At 43.6% G+C, this 15,741-nt stretch overlaps 1 protein-coding gene across 2 annotated transcripts in view; it reads left to right on the top strand.

Annotated features, from left to right (window-relative positions):
- Positions 1-15,741, top strand: part of Adcy2 (adenylate cyclase 2) — a 395,840-nt gene that overhangs the window by 366,339 nt on the left and 13,760 nt on the right. For both annotated transcript variants that reach the window (XM_031360381.1, XM_031360382.1), the window contains 2 exons: positions 6,093-6,239; positions 7,837-7,944. In XM_031360381.1, the coding sequence (XP_031216241.1) occupies positions 6,093-6,239; positions 7,837-7,944 (255 nt within the window). The remainder of the gene's footprint in view (positions 1-6,092; positions 6,240-7,836; positions 7,945-15,741) is intronic.

Below are 15,741 nucleotides of genomic sequence, written 5' to 3'. Positions count from 1 at the left end.
AACTCAACCTGGGAGAATAGGCCGCCAAGCATCCTCCTGTGAGGAGGCTTGCAGCAGCTCAAACCCATGCTGAGAACAGACAGTCACATTTCCAACCACTGCTCTTTGCTTATGGTTTGGTTCCCCTGGGTATATTAATTTTCATTGACTTTACTGTGGGTTTAACGGTGCTTAATGTATCACATTTGTAGGTAGAGATGTACCGCTAGTAAAATTAAATTACAATTTACAAATATAGTAAGATTTGATGTGGAGAATCAAAAAGGAGTGACTGAGAAGTCTCGGGGTGCAGGGTGTAGCAGTCCTGTCAAAGTATGTGTTCCTCTTGTCATCTGTATTTTCTGACCTAAGTAGTTTTCTCAGAACCCTGTTTGTTGCTGGTCACAAGAAATTAAATCACTGTACATACTAAGAAATTATTTATATTGGTGGCCTCTTATACCTCTAGCTGTTTCTAGGTTTTACTTGTTTGTTATTCTGTGTTACCAGAATGATGTGTGTGAGTGAGTGAGTGATTGCATGTGTCATGTGTGCATGTGAAGATCAGAGGAAAGCCTTTGGGCTGGTTCTTTCCATTTACCATGCTTTCTATAAACCAAACTCATATCTACAAGCTTACATTGTTGCCCACTGGCCATCTTGCAGCTCCTGTTCATTCGATTCCAAATGCAGCCTGCTTCTATTGCTCCTGTCATGAGAGTCAGCTGGGGCTGGCCTAAATACAGGAACAGACAGAACAGAATGGCCACTCTTGACTCCTCTTGGAGGCCACAGTCTGTCACACACATCAGGAGAGTGGCTCTCAGGCTCTGGCAAGTCCACTGTAAAGAAGAGATCCCTGACTCTGAAAAGAAAGTACTAGAAACTAGCTGTGAGACAGAAGCAGCAAGTGACAGGGAAGAAGATTCCAGCCTGCAGGGAGGGACTGAAGGGAAAACTCGGAAGAGCCATGGTGCAGGCAGGAAGGCGATAAACACCCAAACATAGTTCCTCTGCCTCTTCAATAACATTCGTTCCTTCTGTGTCAATATGAGTGAAATACGAGAGAACTAGTTCATGGGCTTAAAGGATTCGGTCCATCACAGTGCCTGGAAAGAAGGAAAAGGTAGTATACTAAGACAGAACACGCCATAGCCCCAAGGAGACATTCCAAATGACATACTTCTTCCAATGGCCCTGCCTCCTCGTGTTCACTACCTTCTAGTGATAACAGAATGAGCTCTCTATTAGGTCAGAGCCCTCATGGTCTAATCATCTCTGAAAGCTCTTTGCTAAGACAGCCAGAGGCATCCCAGAAAATTCTCAGGCATTTCTCAATGCAGTCAAGTTGATAGCGCTGTGTCAGCAGTAATCAGAAGAGGAAGAGAGGAACAGGAAAGGAGCCTGGGGCTGGGCAGCTTGGCTTCAAATCTTACTGTCAATGTCACCTACTTCTGCAGCCTTCATCCAGGAGCTTTCCACATCTGAGCCTTGGTCTCGCCATCTGTAAAGGGAGAAAAGGATGACTTTCTCTACAGTTGTGCTTGGTAGATAAGTCATGGGATATTTAGTACTGAGTCCGAGAGAGGCAGGCACAGAATATCACACAAAGTCCTGAATCCACCCCGTAAGACCAAGTCCAAGGAAGCAGCTTCGTATTCCTCTGTGCCATGGTCTGTGGGGGGTGGTTGCATTTGAGGGCAAATGCTGGTAGCTTTGGTCATCCTTTACCACACAGTAATTTTCTGGAAATAAAAATACCTGGTAAAATATCAGGGCTTGTCATCACCTATATCAGCAAGGGTTCATCAGTGTGTCTTTTCCCCCTACCCATTGTATAAAGCAGAAAATAACCTCCCCTCATAGCAAGGACTCAAGAATTATTTAATCACTGTAGCAATTTGCTGAAGCTTTTGTTTTGATGGCTATCACTCCCTGTGCCTGTGCTCAGAGCCTGGCACGGAATGCATTGCTCTGAATCCAGCTTCTCGGGCATACCCTTAACCCTCCTCATGAAACCAGACATCCCATACACCTGCCTTATGGATAGTACACTCCTGATGGAAACCCAGAGGCTGGTCCTCTCCACTGTGTAGGCCTTAAACACAGATCAGAGCCCATTCTTCTCATCTAATGATGAGAATGATTGCATTTGTCACCTAGCTGATCCTTTCCTGAGGCCCCAGGTAAAGGGAATTATGTGTATGTTTAGCCAGGTGGTCTCCTTCAGGGAACCAAGGCTTGATCAGCAGACACTCTGTGGATATACTCTGTAAATGAGAGCCCTTCAAGGACTTCCAGCTCAACCCCCACAGCATTCCTTACCTATGCGTAGGACAGATTGGTTTGCACTACACTCTCAGGAGCTATTAATTACATGAGCTCCTGAACAGTACTGCCTGACAGTTTGGGATCATGGTACTAAACAATCTATACAGATATCAGTGGAGTCATGAGTAAGACCAGACACTATAGTGGAGTAGCTTAAGTCTGGAAGAGAAAATATCAACACAACTCCAGACATTTTCTAGAATACATCTAACTCCTCCCAGCCTGGTGAGACACTGGAATAGCAAGCATTGCCATTCCTGGCCAATCTTCTCCATTTGTTTTTATGTTCTCTGCACTTGTTTACCTCTCCAACCTTCAGTGGTTTAAGAGCAGGGTCTATATTGTTATTTTATCTATCTCCCTAACTACTGCAACCTGGACATTTCTCAATAGTTTGTAGAACAAAGCATTAAACTGACTCTTAGGTTGTAACACTAACAGACATTCAGTCTTGTGTCCCATAGAAACTACTGAACAGTGGGCAAAACTTGCGCATGTTCCACTTGAGACTCGGTTATAGTTTTGACCTGTGTGGAACTGACTAGGAAACTAAACATTGGGGAAAAATGTAGTGAAAATGAGACTTATTCTAAGGGCCATAATGAGGCCTCTCCTATAACTTGTAGCCTAATACTGACTGACTGACTGACTGACTGACTGACTGACTGACTGACTGGCTGACTGACTGACTTAGGGCTCTGAGTGATCCTGGAAAGCTCCTGAAACTCAGGATAGAGATAAAAATCCCAAGAACAAACTACACCCGAGCAACTAGGCCCACAGAGCTGGAAAGTTGGGACTATAACTACACTCTAAGGATCTTGGAAAGCAAAGATGCTGTTCTTCTCAGGCACGAAGGCTGAGAATGAGCATCAGCAGGGGCTTGACCTAGATCCTGTCTCACAAAATTCCCTGGATAGGAAAACACACTCCATCTGAGAACTAGAATGGTCTGAGAGCACAAGACTGAGGGGATCATAGCAACCAGGTGTGTGCACGCTATTCACCATGGGGGACAGGCGAAGAGCCCAGTAACGAGCAAGCAGTAAGTAATCATCAGCAAGCCATCAAAAACATGTATGGGGGCAAAGTAAGGTATCGCTGCTGAGGGCGACACAGTCAATGGAAAACTTGCCTGTACCCCAAACATTTCCTCCCCATGTTCACCATCCTGGGTGATTTGGAAAGGAACACAGCTAGCAGATTCTGGCGGGAAAAGAAAGTGTCAGAATGAGTGAATAAGATCCTACTGTACCCAGCCCCTCACCACACAGGTCAACTGGTCCAGAGTTCTGATCACTCTTTGGACAGAACATTTTAATTATTGATGAAAGGGCTTTGAATTATCCTGAGTGACAAGAAGACCCTTAAGGTTAGTTCCAGCTTTAGTGCAGCATCAGGGGAGAGCTTGATACATTGACAAATTAACAGAAACAGGACACAGAAGTGATTTCTTGGTGACAGTCCTTCTAGTCCTTGCATTCCAATAGCATAATCATATGTGCGTGCATCTAAGTTTGATGATGCTCTGTGAGAGCTGTATGATCACCCATTCCCAGTTGAACTGCGGGATCGTCTCAAGGGTTAGCTTCCTGCCTTCATCCAGTCCCTAGATCCTCTGGGGTGTCCCCAAGCTTAGGTCACCCACCAGTCAGCATGTGGTCCACTCTGGCTCCATGCCCAATGCAAAAGCTGAGAGCTGTCCGTGAGTTCAGGTTATGCTTCCAAGCCTTCAGGTTTCATCAGTGCGAAGGAAGTTAGAAACCACTGGAGTTCCCTTGGTTTCAGGTATAGTCGTCTAGGAATCCTGAATCTCAGAACCAGAGGTACAGTGTCTCTGCTTACCCCTGACATTTCTCTAATGATTCCCGATGACTGTTTTTGCAGAAGAGAGGATGAGCAGTGTCCATTCTACTTGTATGTATGGTCTGCCATGAATGCAGGAGCTGTTCCTAACTTATCTCTGAAGCCAGCTGAAAACCTTTTTTGGGTCCTCAATCCCTCTGAGTTTTACTTGCTTCTGACCACAGCTGTTTATCAGGATCATATGTCAGAACATCCCCTAAGCTTTTTAAAGTGATGTGGATGCTCAGAGCTCATTCTTAAGGATGAAGCTCATTTTCTCAGTGATGAGACCCAGGTATTCCCATTCTTAGAAACCCCATAACTGATTTTCTTATACATCCCCATCTGAGAACCACAGCATGACTAATGCCAATGTCAGTTTGGGGGTGGAGTGCATGTACGATTATCCTTAAGAAGAGAATCAGTGCATCTTTTACCACTTTTATTAAATGGTATCAGCCAGGATGGATTCCTAGCTGCTCTCTCCTCACTGGTGTCCTGCTTGCTGAGCTACAGCCAGCAATCTTGAAACTCGGCCTTGGCAGTCTCATGTGCTTCGAGTTGCCTATAAAGGAAAGGAAGTTCCCTTCACAGAACAGCTTTGTGAAGAGATGTCTGCACTGCAGGCCATCTCAACCAGAGAAGAAAGGAGATCCTTGATGCTATTCTTGCAGTATTCACCAATCTGGAGACAGTAGCTGAAAGCCCTGTAAGATGAGAGCTCCTGGGAATGGGAGCTTGGCTCGAATCTGCTTTGCCTTGAAGCTGTTATGACCTTCCTATGGGTTGTCATGCCCTGAAGTGTTTATTATGAAGGTTAAAAACTAGTCTTTCTACGAGGCACTCAAACCTGGAATTACAGTGCTGTTTAAGCCTGCACCCTGCCAACCAACAGATGGGCCTAGGTTCTGTGGGAGCAGAGCTCACTGACAGTGTTCTTAGAGAGTCACACCTGCTCCCTGCCAGGGACATGGGCAGGATCAGCCCCTGGAGTGCCGTTTCCACTCAGAGGTTGTCCGTCTGATTTAAACAAACTTCCCTCACACAAACAAACTTCCCTCACACTTCCTGGCAAAATCACCTGTTCCCATGGTGCACTGCAAACACAGTGGCACCAGGCCACTCTGCTGTGCCATGGACAGGCCCTCCACACCTGGGACAAACCCACCCATAGCCCTTCATTTCTGAAAGCCATTGACTATGAAAATGTCCCTATACAATTTAAATTACATATGTGGGATGTTGTGGTTTTACTGTCTTTATACAAAGGGCCAGGAGTCTCTCTCTACTTGAAGTGAAAAGATATTGCAAACAGATACAGTCAGGGTTCCATGCCATGTGAATAAATGGCCTGGAAAGGGGGTGGATCTCATTCATTCTTTCTGCTGCAATTAAAGGAATCACTTCCTTGCAAGAGCCAATAAAAAGGAAAACGCACTTACATCCAAAGGATGGGACTGTAACACACTATTGGAATACAGTATTGTTCTTCTTCGAGGAATGGATTTTACTTCCCTCCAGTTGCCTGAAGGGCACTTTGTTCTAACTCAGCCTCTGGTAGATGAAAACTGTCTGAGGTAGAGAGGACAGGTTTCACACAAGCACTCCTAATAGCTAGTGGCTGAGTGAACTTGTATCTGCGTTTTAAAGGTTTTTCTGTCTCACTGGCAGCTATTGAAGGGCTCAGGACTGGGTTAATTACAAGTCAGTGGGGACATATATCAATAGCATCTTCCAGGAAGCATGAAGAGGGTTCCATTAAAGCAAAGATGGACAGCCTTGAGTGGAGGCGCACTGAGCGGCTAGTGTTGCCTGTGTGGCTGGCAGGGAGAGGCTCCCAACTCTCCACAAACATTGCCATCTCTATGAGATCACACATCTGAAGGGCCTTTGCACGAAGGTCACCAAGTGCTCAAGTCTTCTCTTTCTCGGCACAGGAGCTATACCACCAGTCCTATGACTGTGTCTGCGTCATGTTTGCCTCCATTCCTGACTTCAAGGAATTCTACACAGAGTCAGACGTGAACAAGGAAGGCTTGGAATGCCTCCGGCTCCTGAATGAGATCATTGCTGACTTTGATGACGTAAGTGCTGAGACTTACCTGAAAAGCAGGTGTGCCCCGCCCCCACAGTGTGTGTTTCCTACACAGTTGAAATTAGTTCTGAAGAGTTACATTCCTTCAGACTTGTCTTTCCACATAACTCTTGGTAGCGGGAGCTCAAATCATAACCTGTACCTCACACACTGGATGATTTGCGGGGAGAGAAGATGCATTTTATTTTGAAGCTAATATAGCTGCAGGGAGCAGCTATTAAATCTACATCAAATTCATTAGTAAGACTTTCGAGAGAGGCTTAAGCTCCAGGAAAAATAATTGTCCAACCCTTTATATATTAAAATATAATCAATCTATTTATGGAAATAGATTATTGACATCATGGTGTGTATTTCAAGGTCTCTGGCAGATGCCAAATTGAGGTGTTTATGAATGGCTGACTTTATTGTTGACAAAGCATTATGTATGGATAATACATCATTTTCCAGAAGGGACATGAAATATAGTTTAGACTTTGAAATAGGTATCATTATTCAACTTGTAATGTTCTGTCTAATAGAGAATAATATTCCTATTTTCTGGTAAGAAAGAAAAACCCACACGTGTGATTTCAAGGCCATTGCAGCTGCACCATTCTTATTGATATTATACAAAACAGAGGACATTGGTCATCTGTGAGTGTACGTTCATCCTGATTCTGCACTGCAGCTTTGGATATGAGGATATTGTATAACATGAGCTATGCAGTTCCAAGTATCTGCTGGATCCTGTGTGCTCTCCATAACCCATCTCCACCATGAGTTCCCTGTGGATGTTCATAGAGGACTCACGACAATCAAAGACTTCTGCTCTTACACCATGTGTCTAGTGAAAGCAGTGCCATGTTAGCTGCAGTCTGCCTACAGCAAGATGTAGGCTTCCTAATATTGACAAGTGAATGACAGTGGCTGTGTGAATATGTGGCACCAGAATTTTCTCACATGATTTCTTTGTCATTAAGCCCAGAAGATTATTCTCTGAATAGCACAAGACTGAGAAAGCATGCCCCTGGTCTTTGGTTGCTGTTGTTCATTTGAGCCTGCCCTTCTGAATGAGTCTCCTCCCATCCCTACTATTCCCCCATGGTTTCTGCCTAGATTTAGCCTTCCCACCATGCCAGAATATGAATATGAATATAGAAGCCTATAGCTGATGCTGAGATAGAAATGTTAGATTGGGACCAATGGAAGGGTGAGGTCTTTATTTGGGGTGGCACAGACTGTCCTCAACACCGATTATTGCAGAACATGAAGAGAAGTCCTTACACACCAAATCAGTGTTGTTAGGTGCCTTTCATGAATGGAGCTGGGGAGTTATTTCCAGCCACTGTCTCTTGCATCATAATTTACACTGGTTCCTTACCTAAGTTTGACAGTTCGTGTGTATCCCAAGCACATCACTGTGTTGTCTTCTTCTCCTCAAGGGGATAGGCTTATGAAATGCATAAACATGTTTTCTCCCTGCATGCTCAAGGAGGGAGGGTGGCTTGCCCTTTGTTGTAGTCTAGGATCCTAGAATGACTCTGTAACACCTAGGCTTCTGTAACACCCAGCTGAGTGACTAAATGATTGTCTTTGCTCTGCAGCTGCTTTCCAAGCCAAAGTTCAGTGGTGTTGAAAAGATCAAGACCATTGGTAGCACATACATGGCAGCCACGGGTCTGAGTGCTGTACCCAGCCAGGAGCATGCCCAGGTAGGTACACACATGTCAACTGCCTAACAATGCATGGCTGTGTCGAGGGTCATCCTATAACCAAAACAGCCAGAACTCTATTGTGTGTAGCTGACTGTTCATATTCCTAGGAGGGGAAAAAAGGCAAGAGTTCTGGAGACTTCTTAGAGTCCTCTGAACTCTGATTCTGAAGAGAAGATGAAGCAATCAATAATTGATTGATGTCAGACAAATAGGCATATTTAAGACTGAATGATGCAAAGTCTTTCCTTCTCTTCACAAAGTCCAGTTCTGGGTCACTTTGCTAATTCCCATCTACTGCAAAAAGAAGCTTTTCTTATGTAGCTTGAGAAATGTTCTGCATGTAGGTACAGCAGTGTGTCATTAGGAGTCATTTTATTGCTATGTTCATTTAGCAAAATAATATTAGTACGTTTTCCCCTAGCCCCATGATCTTTGAGTATTTTCCATCAACCAGGAGCTGAGACTCTTCTCTTGCAGTGTTTTGTTTCTATATTAGTGTAGACATGTCTGTGTTACTTGTTGAATTATTAGAAGAGATCAATGAGTAAGACTACCACCCTATCAAGAGAGTAGACATCTTGAGCATCTCAACGTAGTTTTACATGAAGCCTTCTCTCTGCTGGGTATTACATGGAACACACCAAAATACAGTTTCCTGAAAGCAGGTGGAATTCAGAGATAGGAAGAGCTGACTCATGTCCACCTCTGTTGGAAAAAGGAAGACACAGCCTGAGCCTTGGCAAATCCTCCAGAAGTAACAGGGAGGTCTGTTCCAATCCTAATTTTCATGGGCAAAGAATAGAAAGAGTAATTCTGAGTCAAGAGGTGTCTTATGGTTGGAGTTCCTATGGCTGTGGTGAAATGCCATGACCAAAAATAACACAGGAGGAAATAGTTTATTTCATCTTAAAGTTTGTAGTCCCATCATCCAAAAAAGTCAGGTCATAAACAAGGCAGGAACCTGGAGCCAGTCAATGATACATAGGCCATGTTGGAGTTCTACTTACTGGCATGCTCAACCCAGTTTTTACACCATCCAGGACCACCTCCTTAAGGATGACACCATATACAATGGTCTGGAACCTGCCATATCAATCATCAGTCAAGAAAATACCCTCACATACTTGCCTACAGGCCAATCTGATGGAGGCATTTTTTTTTCAACTTAGAGTTCCTCAAATAAAGAGTCATATTGACAAACAAACAAACACAAACAGAAAACTAACCAGCTGAATTAGTTACTTTTCTAACTGTGAGGAAATTCCATGGCCACATGCCACTTATAAAAGAAAGCATTTAACTAGGGGCTAGTTTACAGCTTTAGAGAGTGAATCTATGCCCTTCATGTGGGAAGCATGGCAGAAGGCTGGCAGCCATGGTGCTAGAGCAGGAGCTGAAATCTTTTATGCTGAGACAACAACCATGAGGCAAAGAAAGAGAGCCAACTCAAAGGGCATGGGCTTTTAGTCGACTCTCAGTGACACACCTTCTCCAACAAGGCCACACCTCTTAATCCTTCTCAAACATTTCCACCAACTGGAGATCAAGCACTCGAGCATATGACTCTTCACACCACCACAGCATCACAATAAGTATCTTTCAGATTACTCTGACTCAATGATCATCTGTCTTCCACTTAGTTGATTTCTTTCCAAGAAATATTTCAATGGCAACACTAATTGATCAGTGAGAAAAAGGAGAAGAAACAGTAAAAGAAGCCTAAGAAATTCTCATTCATGGACTCTCGGTAGTAACCTCCCAAGCCAACTTAGAGCCTGAGGCAAAAGCCCTGTGCATGCTCTTGCATATTTTTAATAGTTTTTTTTTTTGGGGGGGGGGTTCACATCACAGTAATGTGTTGAAGTAAAAAATAATAATGTAAGATAGAGGTTTTAAAATGCAACATTGTTTAATGTAAGTATCTCATTTATAATCAAAGCAGAACTCATTATAAGTTTTTACTTTCTGTTTTAATAGAAAGGAACAGACTCTGTCAATGCCTTTAATGGCCTAGAAAAACTTAGCTACTAAATGTAACATGAAATCCTAATGTGTGGACAGGCCTTCTTCCTTTGCCTCAGGCTCCAAAGACGCGCAGCATAGCACTGTCAGAAACTATCTATCTTGGTCCTCATGGCCTGACACAGCTGAGAAATGCAGATAGAGGCCAAGAAATCCAAAGCAGAAGTTTTGGATATCTGGTGAGGGCTGTCACAATCCAAATATTAAGTGAAAAACTCTGGAGCATTCCACAGATAGAGAAACTGGCAAGGAGCAGTCACAGACCTGACCAGGGCTGTAAAGAGAACAAGAACTGCAGAGCAGGTTGCGGACCGGTATCCAAATGTGGCATGCACACCTCTTTGTCTGTCTGTCTGGAATACAGCTGCCACTAACACTGCTTTGCCTTTCTCCTCATCTGCCTTCGCTTGCTGCTCTCCACCTGCTGTGTTCATACCTGAGCGTGAATGTGAACTCCATTAGGCATCTCTGCTTCTAACCTACCTTAGCAACTCACTCTCTGCTCAGAGCCCTGTCCCTCTACCCTCATGAACTGTATCTCTGAACACGTCCTCTCTTGCCTCATCTAGAATTCTGCCTTCTGAACAGGCAGACGTCCAAAAGTGATGGTTTTCAGCATAAACAGAAAACAGCTGGATTTTTGCATCTGTCTCCTCACACATAGACCAATATCCACCCCTTCTTTCGTAAGGCTCTTAGGAAGATGGCATTTACTGTTACTATTCAAAATATTTCATAAAAGCCATGGTCTTTGTGAGTAATAGAAGAACTAGCAATAAAAGAGCTAATAATGGTAATACAGACTCTGTCTCCCATGATGATGTCCTTGTCCTCTCTGGTTGAACTGAGATAAGAGCTATTGGGGGGCATAAATGAAATATCATATCCATGCAGGATATTTCTACCCAGTAGAGGCCATTTGTGATTACAATTTTTAATTAGAATTTCGGCAGGTCACACAATGACGGCTTTCTGAAAAGGAAAATCCATTGCATTTTATGAGATAAAAAATGTCAATATTAATCTTAGTTATCTTTTCTAAAAAAGAAGAAGAAGAAGAAGAAGAAGAAGAAGAAGAAGAAGAAGAAGAAGAAGAAGAAGAAGAAAATGCCACATCTCTAAAATCTGCTTAATACTTAATATCTAAAGTTATAAGCAAAATATATTTGTATAAACAAATATTTATTCTTCACAGCCAAACATTCAATTTGCAGAATATGTAGACCTTCTCAAGAATTAATTGGATTTTCTTAAGTCCAAAAGGAGGCAAAATTATGTGAATTATGGCCATTTGGAATTTGGCTTTCATTTATAATTGCCTGGGCATTGTCTATTGGCAGAACAACATCCTTATCTACCCGCAAATTAAATACAAAGAGCCCTGTCAGCACTCATCTAGGCGAGGCTTTAGTACCAGCCTCTGTTCCCCTTCATTTGCTCTTTAAAATGGAACAGGGACTTCTTATTTTAAGCCCTAAGACAACGTGACTGGAAGATGGCAACACCTTTAAGAACTGACTGTTGTTCTTAAGAGAATCGGGCATTTGTCAAGAGAGAAAACACTCCAAAGAATCGGCTTGAATTCTAGACTGCTCCCATTGTTCTGCAACTCATGCCCTGGTGACTAACAGTCCTCTGAGGAAGTCTATCAAGGTTCAAACTGGGAGCTGGCCCACCTCTGTGGCCCTGACTTTTACCCTTGTGACCTCAGGCTTCTCGAAGCCCCGTCCTGGCAAACCACATTGATTCCTTTCCAGGGTTTTTAGACCTCAACCCACAGTAGCCAGATGGTGGTGGGTCAAGGATAGTTTTCTTGACCTGCAGAGTGTTGCCTTTTAAAGACCATTTCACTGAAGAATGATCACTCTTGCCCATTGTTGGCTTTGGTGACACTAAACTGCAGGAGTAGCTGCTTCCCTCCATTTGCTCTTCCCTGATTGGCCCTCCACTGTTCTACCCAGCCTCCCTTGTTCTACCTCTGAAGAGCTCTGTAGGCCCCACTGACTGCAAAGGAAGTCCCTGCCTTTTTCCTAGTCAGTGACCTCCAGTATTCTCACTGGTGGTAATTACTTACTGGTTATAATATCTTCCCTACCAATTCTACCAGGAAGTTAAAGACAACACACAAGGGAGAAAGCTCATTTAATCCCATGCTTGTGTCCTGTTGTAGTAAACGATGCCTTCAGCTTTGATTCCAAATTCCATATAGCTCAGCACCCCTTTGGAAGGATGTAACACCCAGGGCTGAAGCAAACCTGAGAGGGGAGAGCCTAGCAAGAGAGAAAGGGGCTTCCTCTCTCACCAAGGTGCGAGCGGCAGGTGTTTGTTCAATTCAAATAATATTTAAATTAATTCAGTTGCTTACTATATGTGAACAAAACGGGCATCAGGACTTAGGCTTCAGGCTTGGTTAGGACCAGTTAGCATCAGTAGATGGACTTCCAACTCCACCCAGACCTCGAAGGCACATGTTTCTCCTTTTCCATGCTGTCCATCACCAGCCAGCCCAATTCAGCCTCAGGCTCCATGTGAGCCCCTGAAAACTCTGAACTTGCTCATCCACAGCATCCTTAACTAGAGCTTGCTGGCAGAGCAATGAACCAGAGATACTTTCATTCAACCACCACCACTCCCTGAAAGCCTAAGTTATGAGCCACCCAGTGAGGCTCCTAGGAATTGTATGTGCCTGTTGTTAGCCCACAGATGATTTCTTTTTATACTATGCCTAGTCTAAGAACCTTGTTGATGACTGGTGTTCCGATGAAAGTGTAGAAATGAAGAGTTGGTGCAGCAGTTCCGGCGAGCACAGGAAATCCAGCAGGGATCCACTGGTAGAAAGAGAAGCATCTCAGTGTCTGCTGAGATCTCCCACTGCTAAGTTACAGAAGCCAAACTGCCCACTGGAGCCAGAGCCCCACTTCCTGGGAAGGGTGGAGGGAACTTTCACTCTCTGCTTAAGTGAGGTCGGAGGCTGTGCGCTCTTGTAGAAACACCACAGCTTTCACGGTATGTGATAGGAAAACAAACTTCTCTCTGCTTCTGTGCTGTTACTAGGAACCTGAAAACAGAAGGGGGAAAATGAGCCATCCCTCTCAGCTGTCACACCGAGACTTTCAAGAACTTGTGACTTGCCAGACACTTTGACCACTGTCAACGTCATTCAAAACTGTGAAAGACACCCTACATAGAAAGGGAAAAAGTCTCATATGAGGCTACCCCAAGGCAGCTCCTTACCTTGGTGTTGATAAGTATCCTCTGGTAATGGCTTGGTCTCTGCCTTCACTGAACGATGGCAAAACCTTTAGGAGACAGTTAGATCCATTGAAAACTACCCTTGAAGGAAATATTAGGACCCGGCACCTTTCTCTTGATCTTCATTTCCAGCCACGAGGAGGTAAACAGCATCTATGCCACATATACCTCTATTAGATGCTTCCTAGCAACAGGCCAAATAGGAACAGGGCATGCATAAATGTATATTTACATATTTATGCATGTGTATATATACACATAAATCTTTTTTATTTATTTATTTTATGTATATGAGTACACTGTAGCTGTACAGATGGTTGTGAACCATCATGTGGTTGCTTGGAATTGAACTCAGGACCTCTGCTCCCTCCAGCTCTGCTTGCTCCAGCCCCAAGCTTTATTTATTCTTATATGCAAGTACACTGTAGCTGTCTTCAGACACACCAGAGGAGGGTGTCAGATCTCATTATGGATGGTTGTAAGCCAACATTTGGTTGCTGGGATTTGAACTCAGAACCTTCGGGAGAGCAGTCAGTGCTCTTAACCGCTGAGCTATCTCTCCAGCCCCCACATAAATCTTGAAATACAAACTGCTGAGTCTGTTTAGTGTTGCTTGTATGTATACGATTTCAGGGCTGACCACTTCGTATTAGAAAAATGGTTTAAAGGTCTCATCCCTGGGCAGGGCTAATTCTCCCTCTTTTTATAGTCATTGGTTACCTGTATTTCTTTGTTTAGGCATGTGGCCCCATAAGACTTACACATTAGCATGTCTCTTGGTGGTATCTCATCTTATTTAGGCCCCCATATTGTGGAGGGATCATGGGTGGAAGTTTCCTTGTCATTTAGGAAATATGAATTCACAGTGACTTCCTAGTCACAATATCTCTTCCTTGCCTTCGGTGTTCCTGAGCTTTTGTTTGCAGAAGCTGTGTTATAGATGCTTCTGCTGGCCTGGGTGCCACAAGATCAGTTATTTTCTGTACTGTGGTCAATTGTGATTTTCCGTCTCTGTTACAAAGAGACATTCCTTTGGTGAGGGGCAACCATTACACTTAGCTGTGGGCATAAGCATAACTATTGATAATACAGTTTATTTAAAATATAGTTAGGGATTATGCTGGTCTAAGGAAGTTATGTAGTAAGTTCTCCTCTAACATCCGTGACTTCACTAGCCCTAGATAGTTGTATAGAGAGTTCTCCACACCAGGCATGATTTACAACCTGTTGTGAGTCCAATTAGACAGCTGCTCCATCTTAGTTTTTGTCTTACTTTGTAAGTGAGAAAATCAAAGTTCAGGGAAGTTAAGTAACTCACCCAAAATCACATACATCTCCAGTGACTGGAGAACGCAGCATTGAGTCTGCTTCTGTCAGACTTGGGCAGTATTCACAGAGAGCCTTCTCCAGCATAAGCTGAGGGTAACAACACACATCTCTCTCTGCTCACCGGGGCAGTGGGTAGATGTCACTGCAGAGAGCTGGCAGGTATGGCCAGAGCTCCTGAGAGCACCAAGAACAAATCTTCCTTAGATGACACCCTGAGTTTCTACAAGACCAAGAAAGCTGGAATTGGAACACCAGAAGTTTCCCAACATAGAACATAGTCACACAGCAAGGGACTAGTGGAAGGGGAGAAGAGGGGAAGTCATCTCAGCCAGGGACTGGATGTTATCAAATAGTCACCTGCATTTTTAAAATCTCAGTAAGCACAGCTTTTCATTCAGCAGCGTTCCTTGTTAGTTAAGGTTTCCAAAACAACGAGCTTAAAAATAATATGCTTCAGAAATCAAATGTGTCATCTCTGGGTAGCTATGCATTAGTTCAATATTTGGAACTATCTGGTAGAAATAGTTATTTAAATCATACAAGAAATGACCTCACCATCCTGCTGTCAAGTATGTATCAAGAGCTCAGGTCTCGGGAACTTTCAAAAAGTATTGAGTTCTGCTGCAGACTATAGACTTCTTTTTCAAGGTTTTGCTGAACCTACATAAGCTGTTGGCATTGTGTTTGAACCCTCCTCCATGAACTCAATCTTGACTTACTACTGAGGTCCCTACCAAACCTCCATTCACAAACAACTGCATGAAAACACAGCATGTGTTTTCTGTAGCATGTGACACACTTTGTTTCACCAGAACTCAAATCATTTCTTCCACAAAAATATGTCCCCTTTTTGGACACTTTTGATTGTATCACTTAAGATCCTCCCTGATGACTCAGTGACATGTTGCTCTGTTAAAAGGCAAAGTGTATTCACCTCATTGCACAGGCCTTGAACCCCAGTTCCTCACAAACAAAGACAAAGTTCCTCACAAATGGAGACAAAGGCATTAACAACCTTTGGTACAAGCCTCACTGCTCTTAAAAGAAAAAAATCCTTGGTTGGTGGTTGAGACCCTGGGAGCTCCGAAGGTACTAGTTAGTTCATGTTGTTCGTCCTAAGGGGCTACATAGAGGGGTCTGATTGTTCAAGCAGCATGTGTATGGTAGAGGATTGCAAAATCGATCATCAAT

The sequence above is a fragment of the Mastomys coucha genome, unplaced genomic scaffold, assembly GCF_008632895.1.
Source record: "Mastomys coucha isolate ucsf_1 unplaced genomic scaffold, UCSF_Mcou_1 pScaffold8, whole genome shotgun sequence".
Lineage (NCBI taxonomy): Eukaryota > Metazoa > Chordata > Mammalia > Rodentia > Muridae > Mastomys > Mastomys coucha.
The sequence above is the reverse complement of the archived record's forward strand: the minus strand, read 5'-3'. Positions and strand labels throughout refer to the sequence as shown.